This window comes from Mus musculus, chromosome 17 (genome assembly GCF_000001635.26).
Source record: "Mus musculus strain C57BL/6J chromosome 17, GRCm38.p6 C57BL/6J".
NCBI lineage: Eukaryota > Metazoa > Chordata > Mammalia > Rodentia > Muridae > Mus > Mus musculus.
This window is the reverse complement of record NC_000083.6, coordinates 24,201,778-24,225,269: the sequence shown is the minus strand read 5'-3', so window position 1 is coordinate 24,225,269 and position 23,492 is coordinate 24,201,778. Positions and strand designations below refer to the sequence as shown.

At 53.0% G+C, this 23,492-nt stretch overlaps 4 protein-coding genes across 13 annotated transcripts in view; all 4 read left to right on the top strand.

Annotated features, from left to right (window-relative positions):
- Window positions 1-2,040, top strand: part of Ccnf (cyclin F) — a 28,180-nt gene extending 26,140 nt beyond the window's left edge. Inside the window, exons 16-17 of one of the 2 annotated variants that reach the window (XM_006523554.1) lie at window positions 193-362; window positions 924-2,040. In XM_006523554.1, coding sequence (XP_006523617.1) covers window positions 193-362; window positions 924-1,372 — 619 coding nt within the window. In that variant the 3' untranslated portion in view covers window positions 1,373-2,040. The remainder of the gene's footprint in view (window positions 1-192; window positions 363-923) is intronic. The other variant, NM_007634.4, reaches the window with a different exon arrangement.
- A 2,295-nt stretch (window positions 2,041-4,335) lies between these two features.
- Window positions 4,336-10,216, top strand: Tedc2 (tubulin epsilon and delta complex 2). Of its 4 annotated transcripts, none has more exons than XM_011246632.3 (10): window positions 4,336-4,579; window positions 4,655-4,753; window positions 4,960-5,018; window positions 5,137-5,539; window positions 6,064-6,117; window positions 7,007-7,100; window positions 7,270-7,381; window positions 7,488-7,589; window positions 8,830-9,088; window positions 9,265-10,023. In XM_011246632.3, exons 1-10 carry the CDS (start codon window positions 4,530-4,532, stop codon window positions 9,269-9,271), a joined length of 1,239 nt encoding a protein of 412 aa, XP_011244934.1. In that variant the 5' UTR covers window positions 4,336-4,529; the 3' UTR covers window positions 9,272-10,023. The 4 variants fall into 4 exon arrangements, with proteins under 4 accessions (XP_011244934.1, NP_082332.1, XP_030105919.1 ...); NM_028056.2 differs by having other exon boundaries at window positions 4,419-4,579; window positions 8,830-9,020; window positions 9,265-10,216; XM_030250059.1 differs by having other exon boundaries at window positions 4,493-4,579; window positions 4,655-4,748.
- A 5,666-nt stretch (window positions 10,217-15,882) lies between these two features.
- Window positions 15,883-21,439, top strand: Ntn3 (netrin 3). The gene is made up of 6 exons (NM_010947.3): window positions 15,883-17,211; window positions 17,283-17,471; window positions 17,555-17,704; window positions 17,827-17,877; window positions 17,988-18,062; window positions 18,323-21,439. Exons 1-6 carry the CDS (start codon window positions 16,284-16,286, stop codon window positions 18,670-18,672), a joined length of 1,743 nt encoding a protein of 580 aa, NP_035077.1. The 5' UTR covers window positions 15,883-16,283; the 3' UTR covers window positions 18,673-21,439.
- Tbc1d24 (TBC1 domain family, member 24) overlaps window positions 19,708-23,492 on the top strand; it is a 30,132-nt gene continuing 26,347 nt past the window's right edge. For all 6 annotated transcript variants that reach the window (NM_001163850.1, NM_001163849.1, NM_001163847.1 and 3 more), the window contains exon 1: window positions 19,708-19,796. The gene's annotated coding sequence lies outside the window, so the exon portion shown is untranslated. The remainder of the gene's footprint in view (window positions 19,797-23,492) is intronic.

Sequence of the window (23,492 nt, the reverse complement as noted above, 5' to 3'; positions counted from 1 at the left end):
TTGCCCAGTTCTTCCTCCAGTTGATGCCCTGCCCTGAGGGCTCACATCTGCCCTAGCTTCATGTGTGTTTTCTAGAACACACGGTGAGAGCCAGGGGCATGTGGGCATTGAGGCACACGTAGATAGCATTACGTTGGCTCTCCAGGTGCTGCCATCTGTGGCCAGGGTTTATGGACTCTCCCTACCTTGCAGGAAGCGAGAAAACAGCCTTCAGGAGGACAGAGGCAGCTTTGTCACCACACCCACCGCAGAGCTATCGAATCAGGAGGAGACACTGCTAGGCAGCCTTCTGGACTGGAGCCTGGAGTGCTGCTCTGGCTATGAGGGAGACCAGGAGAGCGAAGGCGAGAAGGAGGGTGATGGTGAGTGCCACTCGTGCTGGGGAAGGGATGTGGCATGCGGGTGACACATGATCTGAGGGCCATCTGGCACTGTACTGAGGAAAGTATCGAACACTCGGGTCAAGGGTTTTCCCCCACCTAACAGGGAGAGAGGATATACCATCCCTATCTGGGTCTTTGTTGGTTGAAGGACCTCACTTAGATCCTGTCGTGTGTGTGTGTGTGTGTGTGTGTGTGTGTGTGTGTGTGTGTGTGTGTGTGTGTGTGTGTGTGTGTGTGTGTGTATGTGTGTACTGCAGGAGGTCCTTTTCCCTGTGTTCTGGCCAGGAACACTGACTTAGGCAAGTTTCACCTGCTTTTCCAATTGCTTGCTTTTGTGTCCACTCAGATAAAGTGAGTTAGGTGACCAGTTTGTCACTTTCTGCCGCCCTGTGAGTTATCAAGGGGAACCTTTCCAGCTTGAGAGAGTCAAACTCACAGACAAGGCTTTTACCTAAGCAATAGCCTGGGCCCCACAGTCCTGAGCAGCTGGAGGGTCCCAAGTTCTAATACTTAAGCTATAAACACCCCACATTTTCTCAGTCACAGCTCCCAGCAGACTCCTTGATGTCACTGTGGTCTACCTGAACCCAGAAGAACATTGCTGCCAGGAGTCCAGTGATGAGGAGGCCTGGCCAGAGGACAAGATCCACCCAGCACCAGGCACCCAGGCACCTCCAGCCTCAGCTCCCAGGCCCCTTCTCTGCAATCGGGGAGATCGGGCCAAGGACATTACGACCTCAGGATACTCCTCTGTTAGCAGCTCGAGTCCCATAAGCTCCCTGGATGGTGGCATGGGGGGCTCTCCGCAATCTACCTCAGTGCTCTCTGTGGGCAGCCACTCAAGCACAAAGCCTTGCCACCATCAGGCCAAGAAGTCATGTTTACAGTGTCGTCCCCCAAACTCCCCAGAGAGCGGTGTTCACCAGCAGCCTGTAAAGCGCCAAAACCTGTCTGTACACAGTGACAAGGACATGCACCTGGCTTCCTGAAGCTCGGAGTGTGTTAGCCTTCACTATGGTGAATGTTTACTGAGGGAGGGCTGCTGTTTCTCTAGGACACTGCCTATGGGTACTGTGTAGATCCTTAGGGGAGTTCAGTGCAAGCTGTCAGGACACTGAGCTCAGTGACCAGCTCAGCCTCTACGTGTTGGACAGCAGCCACCCAGCTGTCATGCGCACCTGTGAAACCCATCCCTGTCTACCCTTCTGTGTCCTGTTGTCTCCGGGAGCATGAGCCTCTGTGTTGGCATTCACTTTCTGAGGCCAGGAGCTGACAGCCTCCTTGGAATACTAGCGGCCCAGGTGGCCTAACACAGTTCAAACCCTTGCTGGCAAGTCTTGTTTTAGACCAGTGGGGAGCTCTCAAGTGAAGACAGCACTCTCCTCCCACACCCCTTCAGCCTAGGGAGCCTGTGTCCCTGCATATCAGTGTTGACTGTAGCCTAATGGTGTGTGAGGCCCTTAAAGCTGGAGTTGCAGGCATCCCTGTCCCTCCCAAAGTGGTTTGTCTGTGTCCCATTGTATCCATGTGACCGTATCTCTGCACTGAATTTCAAGGCCATTCTTTGCCTGTCTTTATTTCTACATTTCTTCTAATGGGGAACAAAAGGAAGCATTTGAAATAGAGGGTATTGAATAAAAAGATAACAGATCCCCAATATTACTGTGCTTCAACTGAAAAAAGAAAAAATCTAGTCCTGCACAGTGCCTCTCCCGACTGTCCCGGCAGGCAGAAGGACTGCAAGAGGACCCGAAGCTCCAAGTCAACGGGGCCTGGGTCATCTGACCTCAGAACCGGAAACTCCTACTCCCACCCCTTGGTTCTAGCCATATGTTCTTTCCTTGTGAAAAACGAATCTTTCTAGAGGATCACCATAAACAATCACTTGTAATCCCCAAGGCCACAAAGATGCAGGAGAGCGAGAAGTCAGAAGAGTTGCTGGGTTTGTGGCTGGATTCCGTGGGGAGAAACCAGCAGGGTCTGGTCCCTTTGAGCATGTCAGCGAATGCTTTGCCTTGTGATTTATGAGGCAGCTGTCCTCAACACCTGGGGTGTCTGCTGAAGCCTGCGCAGATATGCTGACCCCTGAAGAAAGTACCAGGAGTGCCCCAGATACCCTTGAACAAGTACAAACCCATTAGCTCTCTGTTTTCTGTTCCATCCCTATGGCAGCTCTTTTTTACTACTGTTAGCAGCATTCTGACCACCCTGCCGAGGCATTTTGGTTGTTGTCCTACACCTCTGAGTGTTAACCTGGGATGCGTCAGCCTCCTCCCATGAGAGGGGACAGTAATGCCTACCTCACAGGAATGCCGTGAGGATTAAATGCATGAGTGGTAATTATCCCTTTCCTCCCATCTTGTTCATGGTTCCCGAATGGCTCCCTGTAAGAGTACTTGTTACCTGTGGAGAGGACCTGGGTTTGCTTCCTAGCACCCACATGATGGTTCAGAGTCACCTTAAATTCCAGTTGGAAGGTATCTCACCTCTGTGGCCACCAGGTCTACATGTGGCATACAAATATATAGATTCACACACACAAGAAGATCTCAGCCCACTTCCAGCCTGCACCGGTAGGAAACAATTACTCTAGGCACACACCTGGGTCCCTCTGACTTCTATGAAGTCTTAGTCTCCACAGGTCTTAAGTTTCCCTGGGCTACTGGAGGCCCAGTGTAAGTAGGGGTGCCCATCTTCTATCCCAAATATGACAGTGGAACTGCCTAGATCTCAGCCCCTTTCCCACTTGACACTGGGCTAACTTTCTTGCTCTTTTTGTACAGAAACAACCAGGGTTACCTTACTTCTTGGGCTCTAGAACTAATAATTTATATCACCAGTACTGCTGAGCACTGTTCCCTGTCCTCATTTCTTTCAGCAGCCAAGCACATTTTTCACCGTAGAAACAAATGGAAAAGCTGTGTCTAGTGGCAGGCTTCTAAGAGGTGGGAGAAGGAGGCTGCAGAGGCAGCTCATTGGTTTGTAGCATTTGCTGCTTGACCAGAGGACCTGAATTCAGATCCACAAACCCACTCAACCATCTATAACTCCAATTTCAGAAGATCCAGTTCCCTCTTCAGGCCTCCTTGGGCACTAGGCATGCAAGTTGTACGTTGACATACAAGTTTTTTAATTAGGAAATAATTGGGCCGGGCAGTGGTGGCACACACCTTTAATCCCAGCACTTGGGAGGCAGAGGCAGGTGGATCTCAGAGTTGGAGGCTAACCTGGTCTACAAAGTGAGTTCCAGGACATCCAGGGCTACACAGAGAAACCCTGTCTCGAAAAACCAAAAAAGATAAAAGTAAAAAATAATTGAAATGGAGACAGGAAGGTCATGAGTTCAAGGTCATCAGATACATAGTGAATTGAAGGCCAGCTGAGACTACATGAGATTGCACAAACTGACTTGATGGAGAACATAATGTACTGATAATCTATGCCAAACAAGTCAATATTAACCATGTATTGACAAGCTGGCCTAGCTTGGTAGATCTTTGAGGGCAAAGACCATTGCTCTGACCCTTAGCTGCTGTGTTTGCATGTGTCCTATCTACGGCCTCCTGGCCATTCTCTGGGCTTCAGCCTCCCCTCCGCCTATCTATCTACTATCTGACACTCCTCTGTCTCTTGCACAACCTTCCATGACGTAGAGCAGCTTAGCAGACCTATTCTAAGTGCCACATGCTCCAGATTCCCTGGGCTTCATTGTTCACGTCTGGCGCCTGACATTCCTAAGATGTTCCTTGACCCAGTTCTAGCATTGTCTTCTGGCCATATGCTTGATTGCTAAGTCATCCTGGAGTCAGCAAGACCGCTTATCTCTGCTTTCAAAGTAGGTTCGGCAAAACCTGGTTAAGACAAAAAACCAAACTTTAGAGGGTCACGGATGCCCTGTCAGAAGAGCATTATCTGATTAGCCAAATCAGAAGCTATCTTATCTACAGTGGCACTGTCCAGGTTCCAACAGAGCCTTTGCGTCCTCCCGTGGGAGGGGTTAGGGCGGAGTCTGGGATGATGGGTGGAGCTTGAGATGGATTCGCGTTTTGGAGCTGGACTTGCAAGCTGTGCTCAAGATTGGGTAGCCTACCCGGAAGTGGGCGGCCTTCTGCCCGGAAGGCGCGGGACTCCTTGGCGGCGGCAAAAATGCTTGGTGTTAAAGGAAACTACCTACTACCCGCAGACTGCGCTCACCGGTGGGTCTCGTGCAACGGAAGGGAATTGGGCGGACGGGAGCGAGGTTCGGAGGCTCACATAGTACCTGTCCTCAGGCTGGTAGCGGAGCTGCAGGGCGCCTTGGACTCCTGCGCCGATCGGCAGCGGCAGTTGGAGCGGAGCCTGCGCGTTTCCAGGAGGCTGCTGCAGGTCTGGTACGCGGACCCAGGACCTCCTGGCCAGTCCCTCCTCGGACCATCAGGATTATGCAGAGTCCCAGGGCCTAGAAGGCCAAATACAAATGCATGCTTTTAGACTCCGGTTGCCATTGCTATCCTTACCCCTTATCCAGGGTCTGAGGCTGGGAATCTGCTTAGGGATAGAATGTTTGGACCATACCATGGCTGCCCTGTCTTTGCAGGGAACCAGCCAGGACCCCATCTCCAGTTCCAGAAACCAAAGAAGAGGACCCAAGTCCAGGTAAACGTTAGCTGCTTTTTATGGGTGCTGTCCCTGGCCTTTCTCTGGCTTGCTGTCATGGGGGAATCCATCCTGGGACAGTGAGGAGGAATTCTTGCATGGTTCTTGACGTTCATAGCATGTGCACCGAGTTCTCAAGATCTCGAGGAGCTGGAACTTTTGACCCAGGCTCTGGAGAAGGCTGTACGTGTGAGGAAAGGCGTGTCCAATGCTGGACAAAGAGACAGAACCCCCACTCTGACATCTAAGGCAGCCACTTCTGGTGCCGCTGCCGCCTCCCATCCTCGGGCTCCCAGCCGGGGTGGCAGCCGTGTATTGGGTACAAGATCCACCAAGGGTATACAGCGGGCCACAGCCCCTCCCAAGGATTACCCTGAGCACAGACTACGATCAAAGGGTGATAAGACCCATGTAAGAACACAAGACCAAACTACTGGGTATGGACCAGACCTCAGGGACCAACAAATGACCCCGTCATCTGCTCATCACACCACAGAACTCTTCGCATTAAAGGAGAAGGGGTAAGCTTCCCAGACGCTCGTATCCTGACAGGGCATTGAGCTGGTTGAGGAAGCCCCTGGTGCCGACCCGTAAGGGTCATGCACTGAAGCAAACAGGGCAGAACAGGGTTGGGATGGTATCAGGTTTGTCGTTCTGGAGCCTAACCAGCCCATGAGCTCTCTGGACTGGGCGAGCACCCACCCTCCTCCAGAAGCCGTTTTCAAAAAGCTTGTCAGAATTAAGCTGTTAAAGGAGAGGAGGTGAGAAGGTTCGCCCCAATGGGTTCTGAGCCATGAGTAAGAATGACAGTCCTAATGCCGGGCTTGGTGGCCCACGCCTTTAATCCCAGCACTCGGGAGGCAGAGGCAGGCAGATTTCTGAGTTCGGGGCCAGCCTGGTCTACAGAGTGAGTTTCAGGACAGCCAGGGCTACACAGAGAAACCCTGTCTCAGAAAAAAAGCAAAACAAAACAACAATAACAAAAAGAATGACAGCCCTAGAATGTGAGGAGACTGCTCTTAGCATTGGCTTCTCTCTCTCACAGGACTCTCCTGCAGCTACCTGAGGACTTCAGGAAGGCAGTGTCTCGGAATTCCTGGTAAGGCTGAGTGGTGACAGAGACAGGAAAACATTGCAAACATTGGGAAGGGGAGGTCTCTCTGCTTCTGCACTCACTAATCCCTGTGCATGCTGAGGCTTTGAAGTTCCCAGTTAAACCAAGCAACCTTTTGTCTGTTTCCTCCTCCTCCTCCTCCTCCTCCTCCTCTCCCTCCTCCTTCCTCTCTCTCTCTCTCTCTCTCTCTCTCTTTTTTTTTTTTTTTTTGGTTTTTTGAGACAGGGTTTCTCTGTGTAAACCTGGCTGTCCTGGAACTCACTCTGTAGACCAGACTGGCCTCAAACTTAGAAATCCGCCTGCCTCTGCCTCCCAAGGGCTGGCATTAAAGGTGTGCGTCACCACTGCCTGGCACGTCCTTCTTGTTTTAACGTAGCGTGCGTGTGTGTTTGGGTGAGCATGTCACCAGGAGAGGGGAGTCGGGGTGCCTGGATCTGCAGTCACAGTGGTTGTGAGCTGCCCGAGTCCATGCTGGGATCTGAACTCAGGTCCTCTATTAAAGGACCACCGTGTGCTCTTAACTGCTGTCTCCAGCCCCAGTCTTAAGGGCTGAATGTAGACACTTAGTCTACAAATTCCAGACTGTCTTCCTTCTGGAATCACAGTAATGGGCCCTGTTTTATAGAAGTGCTGTGTGGTCAAACAGTGGCTCCTCTCACATGTTTGTACTGTGCCTGGAAAGATCTCTGCTGCCCCCTTGTTTTGGACAATATCTCTAGGTTCTCTGAGGCTTCGGTTGCCTCCTCCTGCCATCTAGCAAAGCCATACACCTAAGGGGATATGCCCCTGCCCATCACTTCCCCTGCCTCTTAAGCTATACTCTGGTTGGTTAAAATAACTTTGTTCCTCTGGTGTGCCTTTGGGCCTGTTTCAGCCTGTGGGCCCAGCTCAACTCTGCACGAACCAACGACTCCACAGATGCCACTAGAGCCGCCAAAACTCAGTTCCTCCACAAACTCCAGATGGCTGTATCCTTACTGTCATGGGGAAACTGGGCGTCCTAGAACAGGCTCTAAGCGGGGCAGGTTTGGGAAAGGACCAGTGTGGCCTGTGATGTGGCAGTGCTGTCTCTCCAAACTCATCTTGGGTGGGAGGGTTGGGTCTGGCCACAGACGGGTTTCCCTAACTAATACACAGTCAGGCTGTTCCAGCCACAGGCCCAGTGCTACAGAGGTGGAGGCGCACGCACGGATCCTGAGGAAGGCCTGTATGCTGCTGAGACTTCGTATGCAAAAGGAACTTGCAATAGGTCAGTGGTCCTGACTGGAACTTGGGTGGAGGGTAGAATGTAAAAGAGGGACAGGCAGGGTTTGGGGACCATCATGGACCCTGCTTGCCCTCCTTCACTTGTGTAGCTCCCACTGACTGGATGCAGGAGTACCGATGCCTGCTCACCCTGGAAGGACTGCAGACCGTTGTAGGACAGTGTCTCCACAGGATACAGGTGCTGCAAGCAGGTGAGGTTTCTAGCCCAGCACTACCTGTGCTGAGGTCTGAATTAGGGTCGAGTAAAGCAAGAAATTATTTTCTGGTGTGTGTGTGTGGGGGGGCTGTTATACCTCTTTTTGTTCATAAATAACTATTGGGAGTTTCTGTCCCATGACTGGTTGTATAGATCCCGAGTAAACGACACAGAAACACTATAATTTTTTTTGTTTGTTTTTTTGAGACAGGGTTTCTCTGTATAACCCTGGCTGTCCTGGAACTCTGTAGACCAGGCTAGCCTCCAACTCAGAAATCCGCCTACCTCTGCCTCCCAAGTGCTGGGATTAAAGGCGTGTGCCACCATGCCCGACTATAATTTATTTTATTTACATATAAAATATATACACACACACACACACACACATATATATATATATATATATGTAAGCTATAGGCACTACGCTGAGAGGTTGTTTCGAACTTTTCTAATTCTTCCGTCTGTTAAAACCACACAAATGTCAGTCACATGCCAATCTTGTCTCCATGGATGCCTCTGCTCTGTCAGCCTGTCCTCAGGGTTCTCCTGGTCCATCCCTCTCTGTTCTCTTCCTCCTTCCCCTCCCCCTCTCCCTGCCCCATTACTCACTCACTCACTTTCCAGCCCCGCCCCCTCCTTCTCTTCTGTCCAATCAGAAGCCCCAGCCATTTACTGACCAATCATGAACTAATAGGGAGCATTCTTCACGATACATTGGTTAATACAGCACCCCACTATTAAGTTACAGTGTGGTCTGGGACTTAGTATTCATCTTCTGAATATATAATGCACAAGCTGAACCTCTGGCGCTTTAACCTGCCTTGCCTGTGACTTTGGAAGGAAGGGCTACCAGCCCAGAGGCTGACAAACCCATTACACTATGCATACTACGGGCTGCTACACACTAGGGTGGGGCTTTTGTTACTCTGTTTGTTTTGGTTTGTTTTTTTGAGACAGGGTTTCTTTGTGTAGTCCTGGCTGTCCTGGAACTCGCTCTGTAGACCAGGATAGCCTTGACCTCTGAGCTGCCTGCCTCTGCCTCCGAAGCCCTGGCATTCAAGGTGTGCGCTACCGCCTGACTTATTCTAGGTTGTTTTAAAAGCTCAGCTTTGTATCCTTTAGAACCAAGCATACAACTGACAGTAGGGAAGGGGAAAGCTAAGTACTGGCCTATAAGAAGAGAGACCTTGGTGATGGCTGTCACCCCATGAGACTACAGATGTCTCTTCTCATAGCTGTGACAGAGCAACTTCCAGGAGAATGCCTTGCAGAGACGCGCACTCAGGCCTCGTCCGTTTGCGGAGGAGAGGTGGACTCTGCCTGCAGCCCTGAGCTCCTTCTCTATGCTAGCACCGAGGAGCTGCAGACCTTGGCCACCTTGAAGCTTCAGGTGGCCTTGCTACACCAGCAGATCCATCTAGAAAAGGTAGGGTTCCTGGGAGCCAGTGACCTTACTGAGGCTGGCACTGACTCCCACCCTACTCCAACCCCAGGGTAAGTCTCGGGAGAAGCAGTAGCTGGGATAGGTTGTGACAGTGAGCCTCTTGGCCTCCATGTGAGCTGGGACATCCTCATGGCCAGGATGTCTAGAATCTGAGGAAGGAAAGAGGGTGGAAGTGTTCTTATCCCAGGCTTGCCCACTGAGGTCTTTTCTCTGTACTGTTCCCCAGGTTCTGATGGCTGAACTCCTCCCTCTGATAAACACCCAGGATCCTGGAGGACCGCCTTGGCTGGCCTTGTGTCGGGCTGCGTACAGTCTGCTCTGTGAGGGAGGCGAACGCTTCCTCACAGTCCTTCGAGATGACCCTGCTGACTAAGCAGTCTGGGCAAACAAGCCTCTGTGGGAGAGCCCCCTCCTCTCTTCTGGACTGTAGTGAACAGGGATTGAGGGAGATTTTCCAGTTTGGGGGAGCTATAACCTCACCGAGAAAGCTGCGTGGCCAGGGTGCTCCCCCTCCCCCCAAGCTCTTCTTAGACTTCTTAGTCAGGCTCAGCTTTCTGCCTTCCTGGGGGAGTCCTTGGCTGCCTCTACTTTCTCTCACTCTAGACCTCCAGACTACCTGTATGACACTAGAACTCCTTTAGGAAGTGTAAGTATTTAAATTATATCATAGCAGGGTTTGGTAAGCAGCTTTTTGGTTTCTTGTTTCTTTCTTTGTGGTTTTAAGAATTGTATCGATTACCTAGGTGGGAGGCAGAGGCTGGTGATTCTGTGAGTTCAAAGCCAGCTTGATCTACAGAGCAAGCCAGGACCACAAAGAGAAACCCTGTCTCAAAAACCAAAATGAAAAGACTTGTATCAATTAAGGGGTTTGGAGTGCCTGCAATCCCACAGGGGAGGCTGAAGGAAGAGTATCCTAAGTTTAAGGCCAGCCTGAACTCTGTTTAAATAAAAAAGGAAGGGGTTTACCAATAAAAATTCAAAAGTATGAGCTGGAGAGATGGCTTGACGGTTAAGAGTACTGACTGCTCTTCCAGGGGTCCTGAGTACAATTCTCAGCAACCACATGGTGGCTCATAACCATCTTTAATGGGATCTGATGCCCTCTTCTGGTGTGTCTGAAGACAGCTACAGTATATTTATATACATAAAATAAATAAACCTTTTTTAAAAATTCAAAAGTACCGGGCAGTGGTGGTGCACGCCTTTAATCCCAGCACTCTGGAGGCAGAGGCAGGCGGGTTTCTGAGTTCGAGGCCAGCCTGGTCTACAGAGTGAGTTCCAAGACAGCCAAGGCTATACAGAGAAACCCTGTCTTGAAAAACAAAACAACAACAAAAAGTATAACATTGTCTCTTCTGCATAGGGGAAGGTGAAAATCATTAACATTTGTCCCCTGGCACCCCTGAAAGCCATAAGCCACATCAGAATAGGCTTGCCCCTCCCTGCCCATGATCATTTTTTCACGTGCCCATACCTCCACTCCATCCCCATTGTCACCTAGGACCAGCCTGTGAGGGTCTCTGCTTCATGCTGAGTACCCCTCACTTATGGCACTGTCCCCTCCTAGGCTTCATCTGTATGAAAGGAATTGTAACTTCCCTAGGAGAATAAAGGGCAGGGGGCAGGGCTGTAGCCTCTGCAGCAATTATGGATTGCTTCCTGCTTGGGGTTTCCTGCAAGAATCTCAAGTACTCCTAGGCTGTTCCCCAGAGTTGTTTTATTTTGGGGGCTGGAGATAGAGCTCAGTAGTTAAGAGTATCCACGTGACTCAGCTGCTTGTAGACCCAGTTCCAAGGGATCCAATGGCTTCTTCCAGTGTTGCTAGCTAAGCACTGCGCACATAGGATGGACTACATACATGCAGACAGAATACCCATATGTATAAAATAATAGGTTTAAATATGTGAATGTGGGTGCCTATATGGAAATGTGCACCTGGTGTGTGTACCTGATACCTGCAGAAGCCAACCAAGTTACAGTTGGTTTTGAGCTGCCACAAAGATGTTGGGGACAAAACCTGGGTCCTCTACAAGAGCACCAGGTGCTCTTAACTGCTGATCCCTCTTTCCAGCTCCTAGACTTTTTGTTAAAACACTTTAGCTGATCATTATGTCCAACACCTTTAATCCCAGTACTTCAGAAACTGAGGCAGGTCTATCTCAATGGGTTTAAGGCCAACTGGGTCTATATATTAAGACCCTGTCTCAGAAGAATTGTTTTTAATGCAGGTGTATAACACCTCTGTACAGTTTCCCAGAAGCTCCAAAAGAGAGCATCGGCTCCCCCGTAGCTAGAATTAAAGGCTGCAGATGAATGCTGGAAGCAGAATTTGGGGCCTTTTGAAGATTAGCAAGTGTTCTTTTTGTTTGTGTGTTTCTTAGGGTCTTTCTATGTAGCCTTCATTGGCCTGGAACTCAGGTTGGATTCACTGAGACCCAGCTGTCTCTCCCTCCTGAGAACTGGGATTAAAGGTACTGAGATAAAGTACCACTATGCCCCTAAGCAAGCATTCTTTCTTCTTCTTCTTTTTTTTTTTTTTTCTTCCTTTTAATGGTTTTTCGAGACAGGATTTCTCTGTGTAGCCCTGGCTGTCCTGGAACTCACTTTGTAGACCAGGCTGGCCTCGAACTCAGAAATCTGCCTGCCTTTGCCTCCAGAGTGCTGGGATTAAAGGCGTGTGCCACCACGCCCGGCTCTAAGCAAGCATTCTTAGCCACTAAGCCATTTCTTCAGTCCCACGTCCCAGATTTTTGTTTTGTCTTGTTGAGACAGGATCTCACTGTGTAGCTCAGCCTGCTCTCCAACTCCTAGCTCTCCTGTCTGTTTCACAAGAGCTGGGATTTTAGTTTATTTTAAGAGGACTTAGCCATATCCCAAGCATTTCTTCCAGCTGGCTACTAGACTCGTGTTTATACAGCTCTGGAGCCTCACCAAACTGGGGAGAGGACAGGAACCTTTCACAGAGAAAAATAGCCTTTATCACAAGGGACACGAAGTGTGCATGAGAGTAAACCTGGCCTTAGGAGAGCCAGGTGAGGTCTGTAGGTGAAGGGAGTGAAGTAGATAATGGTTAAGAACCTTACTCTGGTTTCCAGCAGAAGGTCCTTCTTGCAAAGAAAAGTCTTTACAAAGGTCAGTCCTGCCGACCAAATTAGTCAAAACAGCCCCAGGTAAGGGCTGGAAGCAAATTAGAGACTGAAGTAGAACATAAAACAAAAAACAAAAAACATGGACTTCTTGGACTGAGAAGTGTCTCCCAGAACAGAACCCAGAACCTTTGAGCCAAGAGAGAAGGCTACTCCACCCTGTCAAGCTAGCTAGCACCCAGCCCTAGCAGAGTGCCCCTGACTAGAACCATCCCTTAGACTAACCAATCAGCCTCCTGCTACCTGGAAAGCTTATGTCCAAGTACTGTGATCTAGAGGAGGCCTTAACCTTACCGACCAATCATTAGCCACCCCAAGATCCCTAGAATTATTCCATTGGTTGGTTCGCTTGCTTGTTCATACTGTCTCAATGTACCAGTGATTGATCCTAAACCTAAGAATGGCAAGGGCATTGTCCACCTCCACCCCCTGACCAAGCTTTGGGAGCTCAGTGGCCCTTGACTACATGACCCTACCTGGTAGTGTCCAGCCGAGTGTTCTAATTGCTCAACACCTGAGAGGTACCCTGGTTGGAGTTAGACGCGGTATTTGAAGGGTTCCATGAAAATAGTGGAAGCACTTTAAATATTACCCAACATCCTGCTTGCCCAATTCCTTGCCAAAGCCAGGAGGAGGCAGTGGAACTCCCAAGCGTCCTGGTGTCGTCACCAAGTTCGGGACCAATTGGCTCTTACGTGGCAGACCAGGATGTGACGTAAGGCTGTGATGGGCATCCTTACCATTGCCACCCCATCTCCACCCCCAAAGCACGGCCACCTAGTCGGAAACATGAGGTCACCAGAGTCCTTGCCTGAGCCCACCCTGCCAGGTCTGGCATCCCCAGAACCCCCTGGAGCCCTCCATGCCCTGTTCTTGGCCACCGGCGGTGCGGGGGGCTCCTGGTCGCGCTGCGGCTTGCCCTTCGGCGCCCTGGCGGTGCTGGCCGGTGCATCTGGCACCGGCATCACCTTCTCGCTGTGCGGGCCCTGCCTGGATCTGGCCCAAAGCATGTCTCTGGCTGCTCTTGGCGTCGGCCTTGGACTCCTGACCGCCACCTTTCTGTGCTGGCGAGCTCGGCGGAGTAAGAGGGCTGGGTTTGTGGAGCAGCGGGAGCCTAAGCCTGTGTGAGGGGCCACCTCCCAGCAAGGTCTGGGCGAGAGGGCTGCATTTCACTGTTGGCAAGACACAGAAGACCCCTCCCTAAACTGTTTATTTCTAAATCCTCATGAAGTAGGGAGGGCTACCAGCCTTTACCCTTCCTCCTTCTTCTACGCCCTTCCCCCTCACACCATCCCTCCACCAACCGGTGCTTTTCAGCTTTTCGTTTTCAACACGGAGAGCTGATTGCTGCCGCCCAGCTGGCCTGACAGTGTGGAAAGGGAGGGGGTTTGCAAAAAGTCTGCGCAAGGAGTGCAGGGCATGGAGAGAGTAAGGGACGAGGTGAGACGGAGAACGTAGACTTGCCAGCCTTCCTCTCTACGTCTGGGCCTATTGAGGCATAATAGGCACTCATACAAGGCAAGGAGAAGTGGTGGCAAGGGTCTGAAGGGGACAGTTGGTCCCGGGCTGGCCAGGGGGTTATTTGAAAGATCAGCAGCCCCCTGAGACCTGAAATTGTCCAACACTATCATCCTCTGCCCCCCTCAACCCAATTGCTGTTATGGATTGGGGTGAGTGTGCAGAGCTTGAGCAGTTGCAGGTGTGAGGCAGGGGTGGGGGGGGGGCTGGGGGGGAAAGGAGGGCGGAACCTCTTTGTTACAGAAAATGCCTGGAGGGGGTAGGGAATCATGAGAGGAGAGGCCTAAGAGGCCTCAATCAGGGGCGGAGGCAGGTGGCTGGGTCCACAGAGAGTTATAAGCAGCTCTTGGAGACTAGAGAAAGCTATCCCAATGCCCAGTCCACCATCTGCAAGAGTAGCCCTGGGGCCAGACAATGTGTGCAAAGGGCAATTCTAGGAAAGAGCTCTGAAGCCCATGCCTCCTCCTTGAAGGGCTGGTGAGGCAATGGCCATTTGAGCTCCTGTCCGGCTCCATCCCTCAGGACCTGATCAATGCAGAGATCACCAGGCACCAACTTCCACCCACATCAGAATCCATCTCATACTCTGCAGACCCCAGCAGTCACAGTTCACAGGGAGCTGAGCTAGAGATAAGGCTTACTTCACTGTTGGCGTGAAAGGCTGTCCCCCTGTCCCACCTCCCATAGTTGTCTGACAGTCTGGGGACTCTAGCATGGGCTTGATGTTCAGAGGACAGCCTGGTTTTCCCCTGAGTCAGCTGTTCTAGAGGAACAAGTGTCCAACACCCTGCCACACTGCTTCTCTCCCGGTGCCTGCCTCTGCCGCAGCCCCTGTGTCCTGGGAAGGGTCCAGGGTTCTTGTTTCACTATTCCTTTCCTGAGAGCTTCTGTTTCTCTCCTTTTTTGTTGTAGGAACACTTTCAGTCCAGAATGCTAGCTCTGAGTATACAGGCATTCTCCCTCATATGGCCTCTCTTACCATCTGCAGGGACTGGCCTGTGGTCAGCCTCCTTTCTGAAACCAGGTAATTGGACCTCAGGACTGCTCCCCCAAGATGGAACTGTATCCCACCCGCTCTTCGTGGAGTCCATGGCAGCCTTGCCTGGTCCGTCAGGGACCAAAGGCAGTGAGTGGTTCCTCTTGGCAAGACCCTCTCAGCCACAGCCCACCTCCAACTTGTACCCCAGCAACTCATCTGGGGCATCTGCCTGTTTTTCTACCCAGATGTACTAGGCTGTAGACGGTCAGGTTCAGGGATTCTGACTCTGGTTTATTTGTGACCAGCCCCTCTCCAGTCGTTAAATCCCACTCCTTACCTTTCCACGAGGGTGGGGGTGGGGTAACAGGTGAACAGACCTTGAACCCCAAGGGACCATCAAATAGGCTGTACTTTGTGCTCAAACTTTCAAGCCCTTCTGGACAATGGGGCTATCCTATGACACAGCTATACCCTGAGACCCAGGAGTGATTTAGATTAAGAGATTGGCTGGATCTCACTGTCCAACCGTGACCTCATCACTTAGCCGCATCCCTAGTGCACCTCGCTTAGGATGATATCTATGTTAGCTCATCAAATGCTCCCAGCAACTCCACAAAGCATGGCAAACAATAGACATTTTGGTGGATGAGGAAACTGAGGAACTCAGGCCACACAGCCAGAAATCCAAACAGCTTGGATTTAAAATAAGACCTGAGTTCTTTCTGCTAGAACAGACTACTGCCTTGGGGATACCTTACAAGAACACCAGCCCCAACTGTCTTCTTCCCCCATTCTGGGGAGCATCCAAGACTTCAAGCTTCAGTTCTAAGGTTGTGCCTGCATGATGGGCCTCTGGGAGGAGTGGCCCAGACCCCAGCCCAGCACGTGGCACCACCCCAGGAGCAGTCAAAGCCTGGCTTCAGGCCGAGGACCCTGCTGGGTGGTCCCTCACGGGCTGTAAGGCTGAGCTGCCCCCTCCCGTAAGCGCATTCCTGGCTCTCCAGCCCCTCCCCCCGGATCGTGGGCCTCCCAGCCCCCTCCCGCGCTGGCCCAGCCTGTGTCTGAATCTGCTTCTGATTCTGGCTGTCGGGACAAGGCCCCCTCCCCTCCTTCCTTCCCGGCCCGAGCAGCTCCGCCCCTGGCTAGGACCAGGCTTGCTCCTGCTGAGCCCCCCACCCCCTTCTGGCACAGCTCCTCTGCTCTCGCTGCAGCCAGGAGAAGCCGGCAGCCCGGGCGCCCCAGGCCCCGCCCGCCCAAGGCCCTTCCCGGGAGGCCGGGAGACCTGCTCCTCCTGGCCCTCCGTGGGTGAGTGCTGGCGGCCGGCGGCGGGTGGGGCCTCCGCGGGCGGAGGCACCGGGAGCGGGGGCGACGCCTGTCAACGCTTCAGGCCTAGCAGGAGGACTCGCCAACATCCCTGCTCCTGTGCTCGGCCCCGGGCGTGCCGGTGGCTGCTCCCACTTCTGGGCCTGTGCTGGGGGCCGCCCTGGTGCTCTGCTATCTTGGCACTGCAGACCCGGCACGCAGAGTAGCGGACTAGGCTCTCTCTTCGAGGGCAGACTCGTTAGGCGGAAGCTGGCTGGTTGACTTACAGCGGCCACGGCCATGCCCACCTGGCTCTGGGGGCTGCTGCTGACCGCGGGCACGCTCTCCGCTGCACTGAGCCCAGGGCTGCCGGCCTCTGCCGACCCCTGCTATGATGAGGCGAGGGAGCCTCGCTCTTGTATTCCTGGCCTTGTGAACGCTGCTCTGGGCCGAGAGGTGCTGGCGTCCAGCACGTGCGGGAGGTCGGCCAATCGCGTCTGCGATTCCTCGGACCCGCAGCGGGCACACTCTGCAGACCTCCTGACCTCTGCTCCGGGCACTGCAAGTCCTCTCTGTTGGCGCTCCGATTTGCTGCAACAGGCACCTTTCAACGTAACCCTCACAGTGCCCCTGGGGAAGGCTTTTGAGCTGGTCTTCGTGAGCCTGCGCTTCTGCTCAGCTCCTCCAACCTCCGTGGCCCTGCTTAAGTCGCAGGACCATGGCCGCAGCTGGGTCCCCTTGGGCTTCTTCTCTTCCAGCTGTACCCTGGACTATGGCCGTCTGCCTGCTCCTGCTGATGGCCCTTCTGGTCCAGGGCCAGAAGCCCTCTGCTTTCCAGCCCCCCAGGCTCAGCCTGATGGTGGAGGCCTTCTGGCCTTCAGTGTGCAGGATGGCAGCCCACAGGGCCTGGATCTGGACAACAGCCCCGTGCTCCAAGACTGGGTGACTGCCACAGATATTCGCATAGTACTCACAAGGCCTGCCATTCAGGGAGACACCAGGGACGGTGGGGTGACAGTCCCCTACTCCTACTCAGCCACTGAGCTTCAGGTGGGAGGTCGATGCAAGTGCAATGGGCATGCCTCACGGTGTCTGTTGGACACCCATGGCCACCTGGTCTGCGACTGCCAGCATGGTACAGAGGGCCCTGATTGCAGCCGCTGCAAGCCCTTCTACTGCGACAGGCCATGGCAGCGGGCTACAGGGCAGGAAGCCCACGCTTGCCTTGGTGAGGCCTTGGAGGGTAGCCTGGGGACTTCTGACCAGGCAGGGCTGCCCCTGACTGACCCTTCCCTGCAGCTTGCTCCTGCAACGGCCATGCGCGAAGATGCCGCTTCAACATGGAGCTCTACCGACTGTCCGGCCGCCGCAGTGGGGGCGTGTGCCTCAACTGCCGGCACAATACAGCTGGTCGTCACTGCCACTACTGCCGGGAGGGCTTCTATCGTGATCCAGGCCGTGTCCTGAGTGACCGTCGTGCTTGCAGAGGTGAGCCTGCCACCTATACACGTTCGTGATTTACTTCCCCAGAACCCCAGCTACAGTTCTGAGCTTATCATTTCTGTCCTCAGCTTGTGACTGCCACCCAGTTGGTGCTGCTGGCAAAACCTGTAACCAGACCACAGGCCAGTGTCCCTGTAAGGATGGTGTTACTGGCCTCACCTGTAACCGCTGTGCCCCAGGTTTCCAGCAGAGCCGTTCTCCTGTGGCACCTTGCGTTAGTGAGTGACCCTGCCCTGTCTCAGTCACCTCAGCCAAAGTCGCATCAGCTACTGACTGTTGTCTGTTCCCTGAGCCTTTCCGTCAGATACCCCATTATAGACTATTCTCCCACACTCCTTAGAGACTCCTGTCCCTGGACCCACCGAAGAAAGCAGTCCTGTGGAGCCACAGGGTGAGTGGACACCAGAGCCCAGACTGGCCTGGGGAAGAGGGCCCTAGCTAAAGCAGACCAGTGTGGGGTAGAGGCATGGGAATCTGCTAGTCTCCACTCTTTCCCCCTAGACTGTGAGTCACATTGCAGACCTGCGCGTGGCAGTTACCGAATCAGCCTGAAGAAGTTCTGCCGGAAGGACTATGGTAGGCTGCCTCACTCCAGCTCTTCCATCTCGCCCCCAGCTCCTTTGAATACCTTGACCCTGGCTGTACTTCAAGGCTCTTTCTTTCCTCGGGTCTCCCACTGATGCGGGCTTTGGCAGCTATGTCTTAAGTGTACCTCCCTCTAGTGGGTGACCTCTTCATGTCTCTCCTAAGCCATTTGGACATTCTATGCTTCTCTATACAGACCCCTCCGGCCCTGCCCCACTTAACCTGATCGCTTTTCCACGCCCCCCCCGCAGCGGTGCAGGTGGCAGTGGGTGCACGCGGTGAGGCCCGCGGCTCGTGGACACGCTTTCCGGTAGCGGTGCTTGCTGTGTTCCGCAGCGGCGAGGAACGCGCTCGACGCGGGAGCAGCGCGCTGTGGGTACCAACTCTAGACGCGGCCTGCGGTTGCCCGCGCCTCCTGCCCGGCCGGCGTTACTTGCTGCTGGGAGGTGGGCCGGGGGCTGCAGCTGGGAGCACAGCGGGCCGGGGACAGGGGCTCAGTGCTGCCCGTGGAAGCCTCGTGCTGCCTTGGAGAGACGCCTGGACCCGGCGCCTGCGGAGGCTGCAGAGGAGAGAGCGGCGGGGGCGCTGCGGGACCGCCTGAATCTGCAAGCTGGGCGTGGACTGGGCGGACTCAGCTCTCTTATCACTGGGCGCGGCGCGTTCATCAGAGCACTAGGCTGGAAGTGTCACGTGCATCGCCATCTAATTTCCCCCTACCCCCATCCCCGCTTGAAACCTATTTGGCGATACCCTACCCCCAACTTAGAGGAGTATGATGGCCCCTAAGAGCTATCTGGAGGCTCCTAGGGCAGCTCAGAGGACCCTGATCTTATCCCTCTTGGCTGATACCCGACGTCTCTTAAAGGTGTGAACCCGCCTATTCCCAGGGGATGCTAGGATGATCCCTCTGGGGTTTGAGCACATCCCACGGGCCAATGTGATTCATCAACTCTCTGATGCTGTGATACACTAGAGTTCTCCAACCTCTCCAAAACCACTGTTGCCACCATAATTGCCTGTACACCGCTGCAGGGGCTGTGGCTCAATTGCACAGCCAAGACAGCGACGTCTCTGCCCTCCAGCCGGGAATGTACAAAGAGTATTGTAGGCTCCCCTGTCCAGTGTCATGGATCTTGTCCCCATATCCATTCTGGCCTGCCTCTGCCGGTCACGTGACCGTGTCCCCATCCGCAGCTGCATCACTGCCTGTGTCCCATATCTTTCTTGTTCCGTTGTACCCTTTTCTGGGGTCCATCCAGCTGTCGCTTTCTACCACGACTCCTACCAGTCTTGGCCTCTTGGCTCCATGACACAGGTCCTGCCCCTAGCTAGGAGCCCTACACTCTATCCGCTCAAGACTGGACGTCGAGAAGGGGCAGATCAGGTCCACGTGTGACCGGACCAGAGGCGACTTCCACGGGCAGCCGTCGGAGTTCTAGTCGTCCGTGACTTTGCCTTACACCAGGCGCTAGGGTCCCCACCTCTTTAGGCGAGCCCCCGCCCCTTAGCGCGGGAACCGCTGTTTGGCTAGCGCATGCTCCCGACTTGGCCGCCGCCGGGCGCAAATGCGCATGCTCAGAGCCGGCAGCACTGAGACGCGGGGCACTCGGGGTGGGCAGCCCGCAAGCGCGTGCTTGTGGGGCGGGGCCGCCTACGCGCGTGCGCAGAAAGTCCAGTGCGGTCCAGCGGAGAGCCGAAGGGAGAGGTGCGGTGCGGCGCGCCGAGGTGGGTGCGCGGCGGGGGCGTGGCGGCTGGACGCGGGGTGTGGGGGTGTCACTGCCACGGTGCGCTGACCGGCGGCACGGATGTACTGAGGGAGGGGGGCACGGGTTGTGCTCCGTGTCTTGGTCGCTGCGGGTTAGGGGGCTCCAGAGTCTAATGCTGCGTGCGTGACGTGGGCCCCGGAGTCAGAACCCTTTGGGCAGGCCCGGCTTTCCTCGATCATCCCTGCCTTCTCTGGGCTCTGTGTCGTGGGCAAGAACTGCCTCTGTGTCAACCTTCCCTTGGGGCACTTTCCGTCCCTGCGGAATAGGAAATCCTCTTTCTGTATTCGTTCGAAATTGCAGCAGTGTTCATATACCTTTGCCCTCGGAGACCTGCAACAACCCAGGCCCTTCACTTGCCAAAGATGACACAACTGCCCACCTGAAGCTTAGGGACTTTCCCAGCCTGAGAGCCCTATCCAGCCAGTGTCCCTGACATGCCTTGGTCACCTGTGCCTTAGCTTGGCCCTGTGCTTCAGGAGTTTTGAATAACAGCTGGAGGGCAGAGCTGGCACCACACGGGGTGGGCTGCACATGACAGAAGTCAGTCTGCTGGGTGCTGGCAGCCTGACCACAGATTTTCCTTGACAGACCTGACTCAGTTCAGAAATAGTGCTCTGGCCTTCTTGGATGGGGACTCACTGGGCTAACTTTAAAGGCCAAAGATTGTCTAGCCCAGCCCGGACATATGCAGGCATAGGTTGGCCATTTGGGCGGTTGTGTTGCTGTCTTTCCAAGGTAAATAAAGGATTTTCCTTGTCTCACCATGTTCTGCTGGAAGGTCAGCAAGCTACTCCCAGGCAGTTGGTACAACTGTCCCATGGCATGCGTTGCCATGTCATCTACTTGGGGACAATGACTCCATTCTCATTTTCACACCCCTGTCCCCAATAGGCACCTGTCATTGTTCACTGAATTGTTGTGGAGATGGCTGTATTTGTGTTCTCTCAAGCTCTATCTGATGTCAGTTCTGGGTTGGTGTCAAGACCAACCCAGACGACAAATGGTTAAGAAATTTCAAATATTTGATAGTGACCATTCATATTGAGTGCTATGAGGGCTCTGTGTGCTTCCTTGATGATTAATCCTCACCTAATCTCCCCAGTACTCAGATAAAGACTTAGGGTAGTGACAGCTGTATTTAGAATCTAGTCTGCGTGTGGATAGGCCTGGAGCCACATCGTGTTGTCCCTGTTCCCCCATGGTCTGGCATTCAGTTAGCCAGGCACTCTCTTAAGTGCTTGTTGGAGGGAATAAAGATGCCACTTTTTGAATGCTACATGTCAACTAGTGAACTAGCAATGTAGTGGCTTTTGGCTGGATTAAGGGTGACCTTTTGGGTTTGCAGAAGTACTCTAGTAATCTAGGTAGGGTTTTCATAACAACAATCAAATTTACCTCCCTGGGAGTGCAAACTCACCTGCCTGTGTTCCCTACTAGCTCTGAGTAACCACCCTTGCCAGGACTGTCTGGCAAGTCTCAGTGACCTTGGGCACACAGCATTGCTCCTAATCCTTATTAGAGACTGAGCCAACCTCTGAAGACATAGTAAAGTGTTTAAAGTACACAAGACAATGAAGTGGGTTGTAAAAAAAAAAAAAAAAAGATTTGCCCTGTTGAATGTTCTACCTGTTTGAGCATACCTTTTCTGTTTTGACAACTCTAAATGGAAGAAAGAAGCCCTTTACAATCAGCCATTTCAGTGGTAACCATCACCTTCTAAATGGAGATAATTTTTTTAAAGCCCTCAGGCCTTTTACTGAGAACAAGCTTGAATTCATTACTGGGAATTTTCACTATCCTTTTAATATGTGTTTACTGCATTGAGAATGCAGCAGTGCTTACCCGTAGATGCAAGGCTCTGTATTCAGTGCCCAGGACCCAGGGGAGCTGGGGGTGGTGGCACACAATTATAATCTCTGTAGAGAGGCTAAGGCAGAAGGAGCAAGTGTTAGGCCGCCCTGGTGTACGGAGCAAGACTCTCCTTAAAAACAACAGAAAGGGCTGGTGAGCATAGTTCTATAATAAAATTCTTATCTGCTGTGCACACAGCCCTAGGCTCAACCCTAGTGCTAAAGGGGAAAGAGAAGAACAAAAGGTGAATTTGCATGAGAAGGAGCTGGGTGGGGGGTGCTATGGACACAGTGTTGAGTGAGACCTGGGAGATTGGGGCCTGGGAGTGACTTGATCTGATCTGTTTTCTAGACCCAGAAGGGTTCCTGCGTGCGCTGAGGGTGGGGCCAGCTGAGGTACTGTCAGACAATCCTAAGAAGGGCAAGCATGAGATAAGCAGCTGCCAGGAGGGTAAAAGCCAGAGCGGAAGGAGGATATGGGGTGACTCCAGCCCAGGACACAATGTAGAGAGACACAGGCTTGGGAGGAATAAGGCTTTGAGTTTGGAGAGGTGCCTGCCATTCAGACACTGGGTAAGCATCTACTGGTCTGGGACTCAAGTACACACGGGGCTCAAAAGTGGGGAACATTCCTGTGTGGCATTTAAGCTGGGCTTCCATACAGACTCCCAATACTGTGTCCTGAAGACTCTAAGGAAGGGAGAAGGCTGGTTGGTAGCCTGTTGCTTTGTAGGTGTTGTGGAGTAAGGCTTTATGTTTCCATCACAGAGTCCCAGCTTGCCTGTTGAGTAAAAGGGGTGATTCTGCACATCAAAGGTACAACAATCCCTGGTCCCACTGCCTTCTAGGGGATTTTCCTGCCTGCTTTTTGGGGAGTCTCTACTTATCTCAAAAGACCCCATTTTTCTCCACACCATGGGTCAGACCTCTGTGTATACTCACAGCACTAGGGGAAACCCACCTCGGAACTTGCCTCGCCTTTCTTCCAGGCCTCAACTTTCTGTGGAGTCGGCCTCAGCAAAAGGCAGCTCTCTGGTAAGAAGTAAGGGAGGCCAAGCATGTGGTATCCACTACAGTCTTCTGCATTGTGGGGGCCTTGAGGACAAGGGAGAATGGGCAGTGTCACAGGAGCCCCTGCCTGCCCGCAGCCCCCGAGCGTTTGTCTGTGGACTGTATAGGCCAAGTGTTTGAGCCTGGGATGTTCCCTTTGCGGGTGACAGACTACATAGTGAGGCACAGTAAGCTGTTTCTGAAAAGGCTGTTGTGCCTGGCTTGTCCTTCGTTTGTTTTGTAGCCCTGGAATTGGACCCAAGGCCTTCCGTTTAATGCCATGCAAGAATTCTACCAGTGAACTCTATCTCTAGACTAGGTTTGGGGTTTTTTGAAACAGGCTCTCGCTATGTAGCCTAGCTGGCCTCAAACTCACGATCCTCTCTCTGAGTCTGCCTCCTGTGTGCTGGGGGTACAGGAATGTGACTGCTCTTCCAGCTTGTTGCACAGTTTTTTAATTGGGTTCTACACACTCTCAGAGACTTTGGATGTTGACTGATAGGTGAGTCTATTATGAATAAAAACTGGTTTGCTGTTCTAAGTGTCACTCACTGTCTGGGTCTCACCAAAGGCTGCCCTTCCCTTCAATCTACCAGCCTCATCTTGAGTCACTTTGTTCCTTTGTGCTAGTTTCTGACCATCTTTCTCAGCAGGGCCCTTTCCAGCACACCTGCCTTGGAAGCTTGTGGACCTTTAGAAGGAGTGGGTTATGGGACATACTCCCACCCTAGGACCTTCTTTCTTCCTGGGCTCTT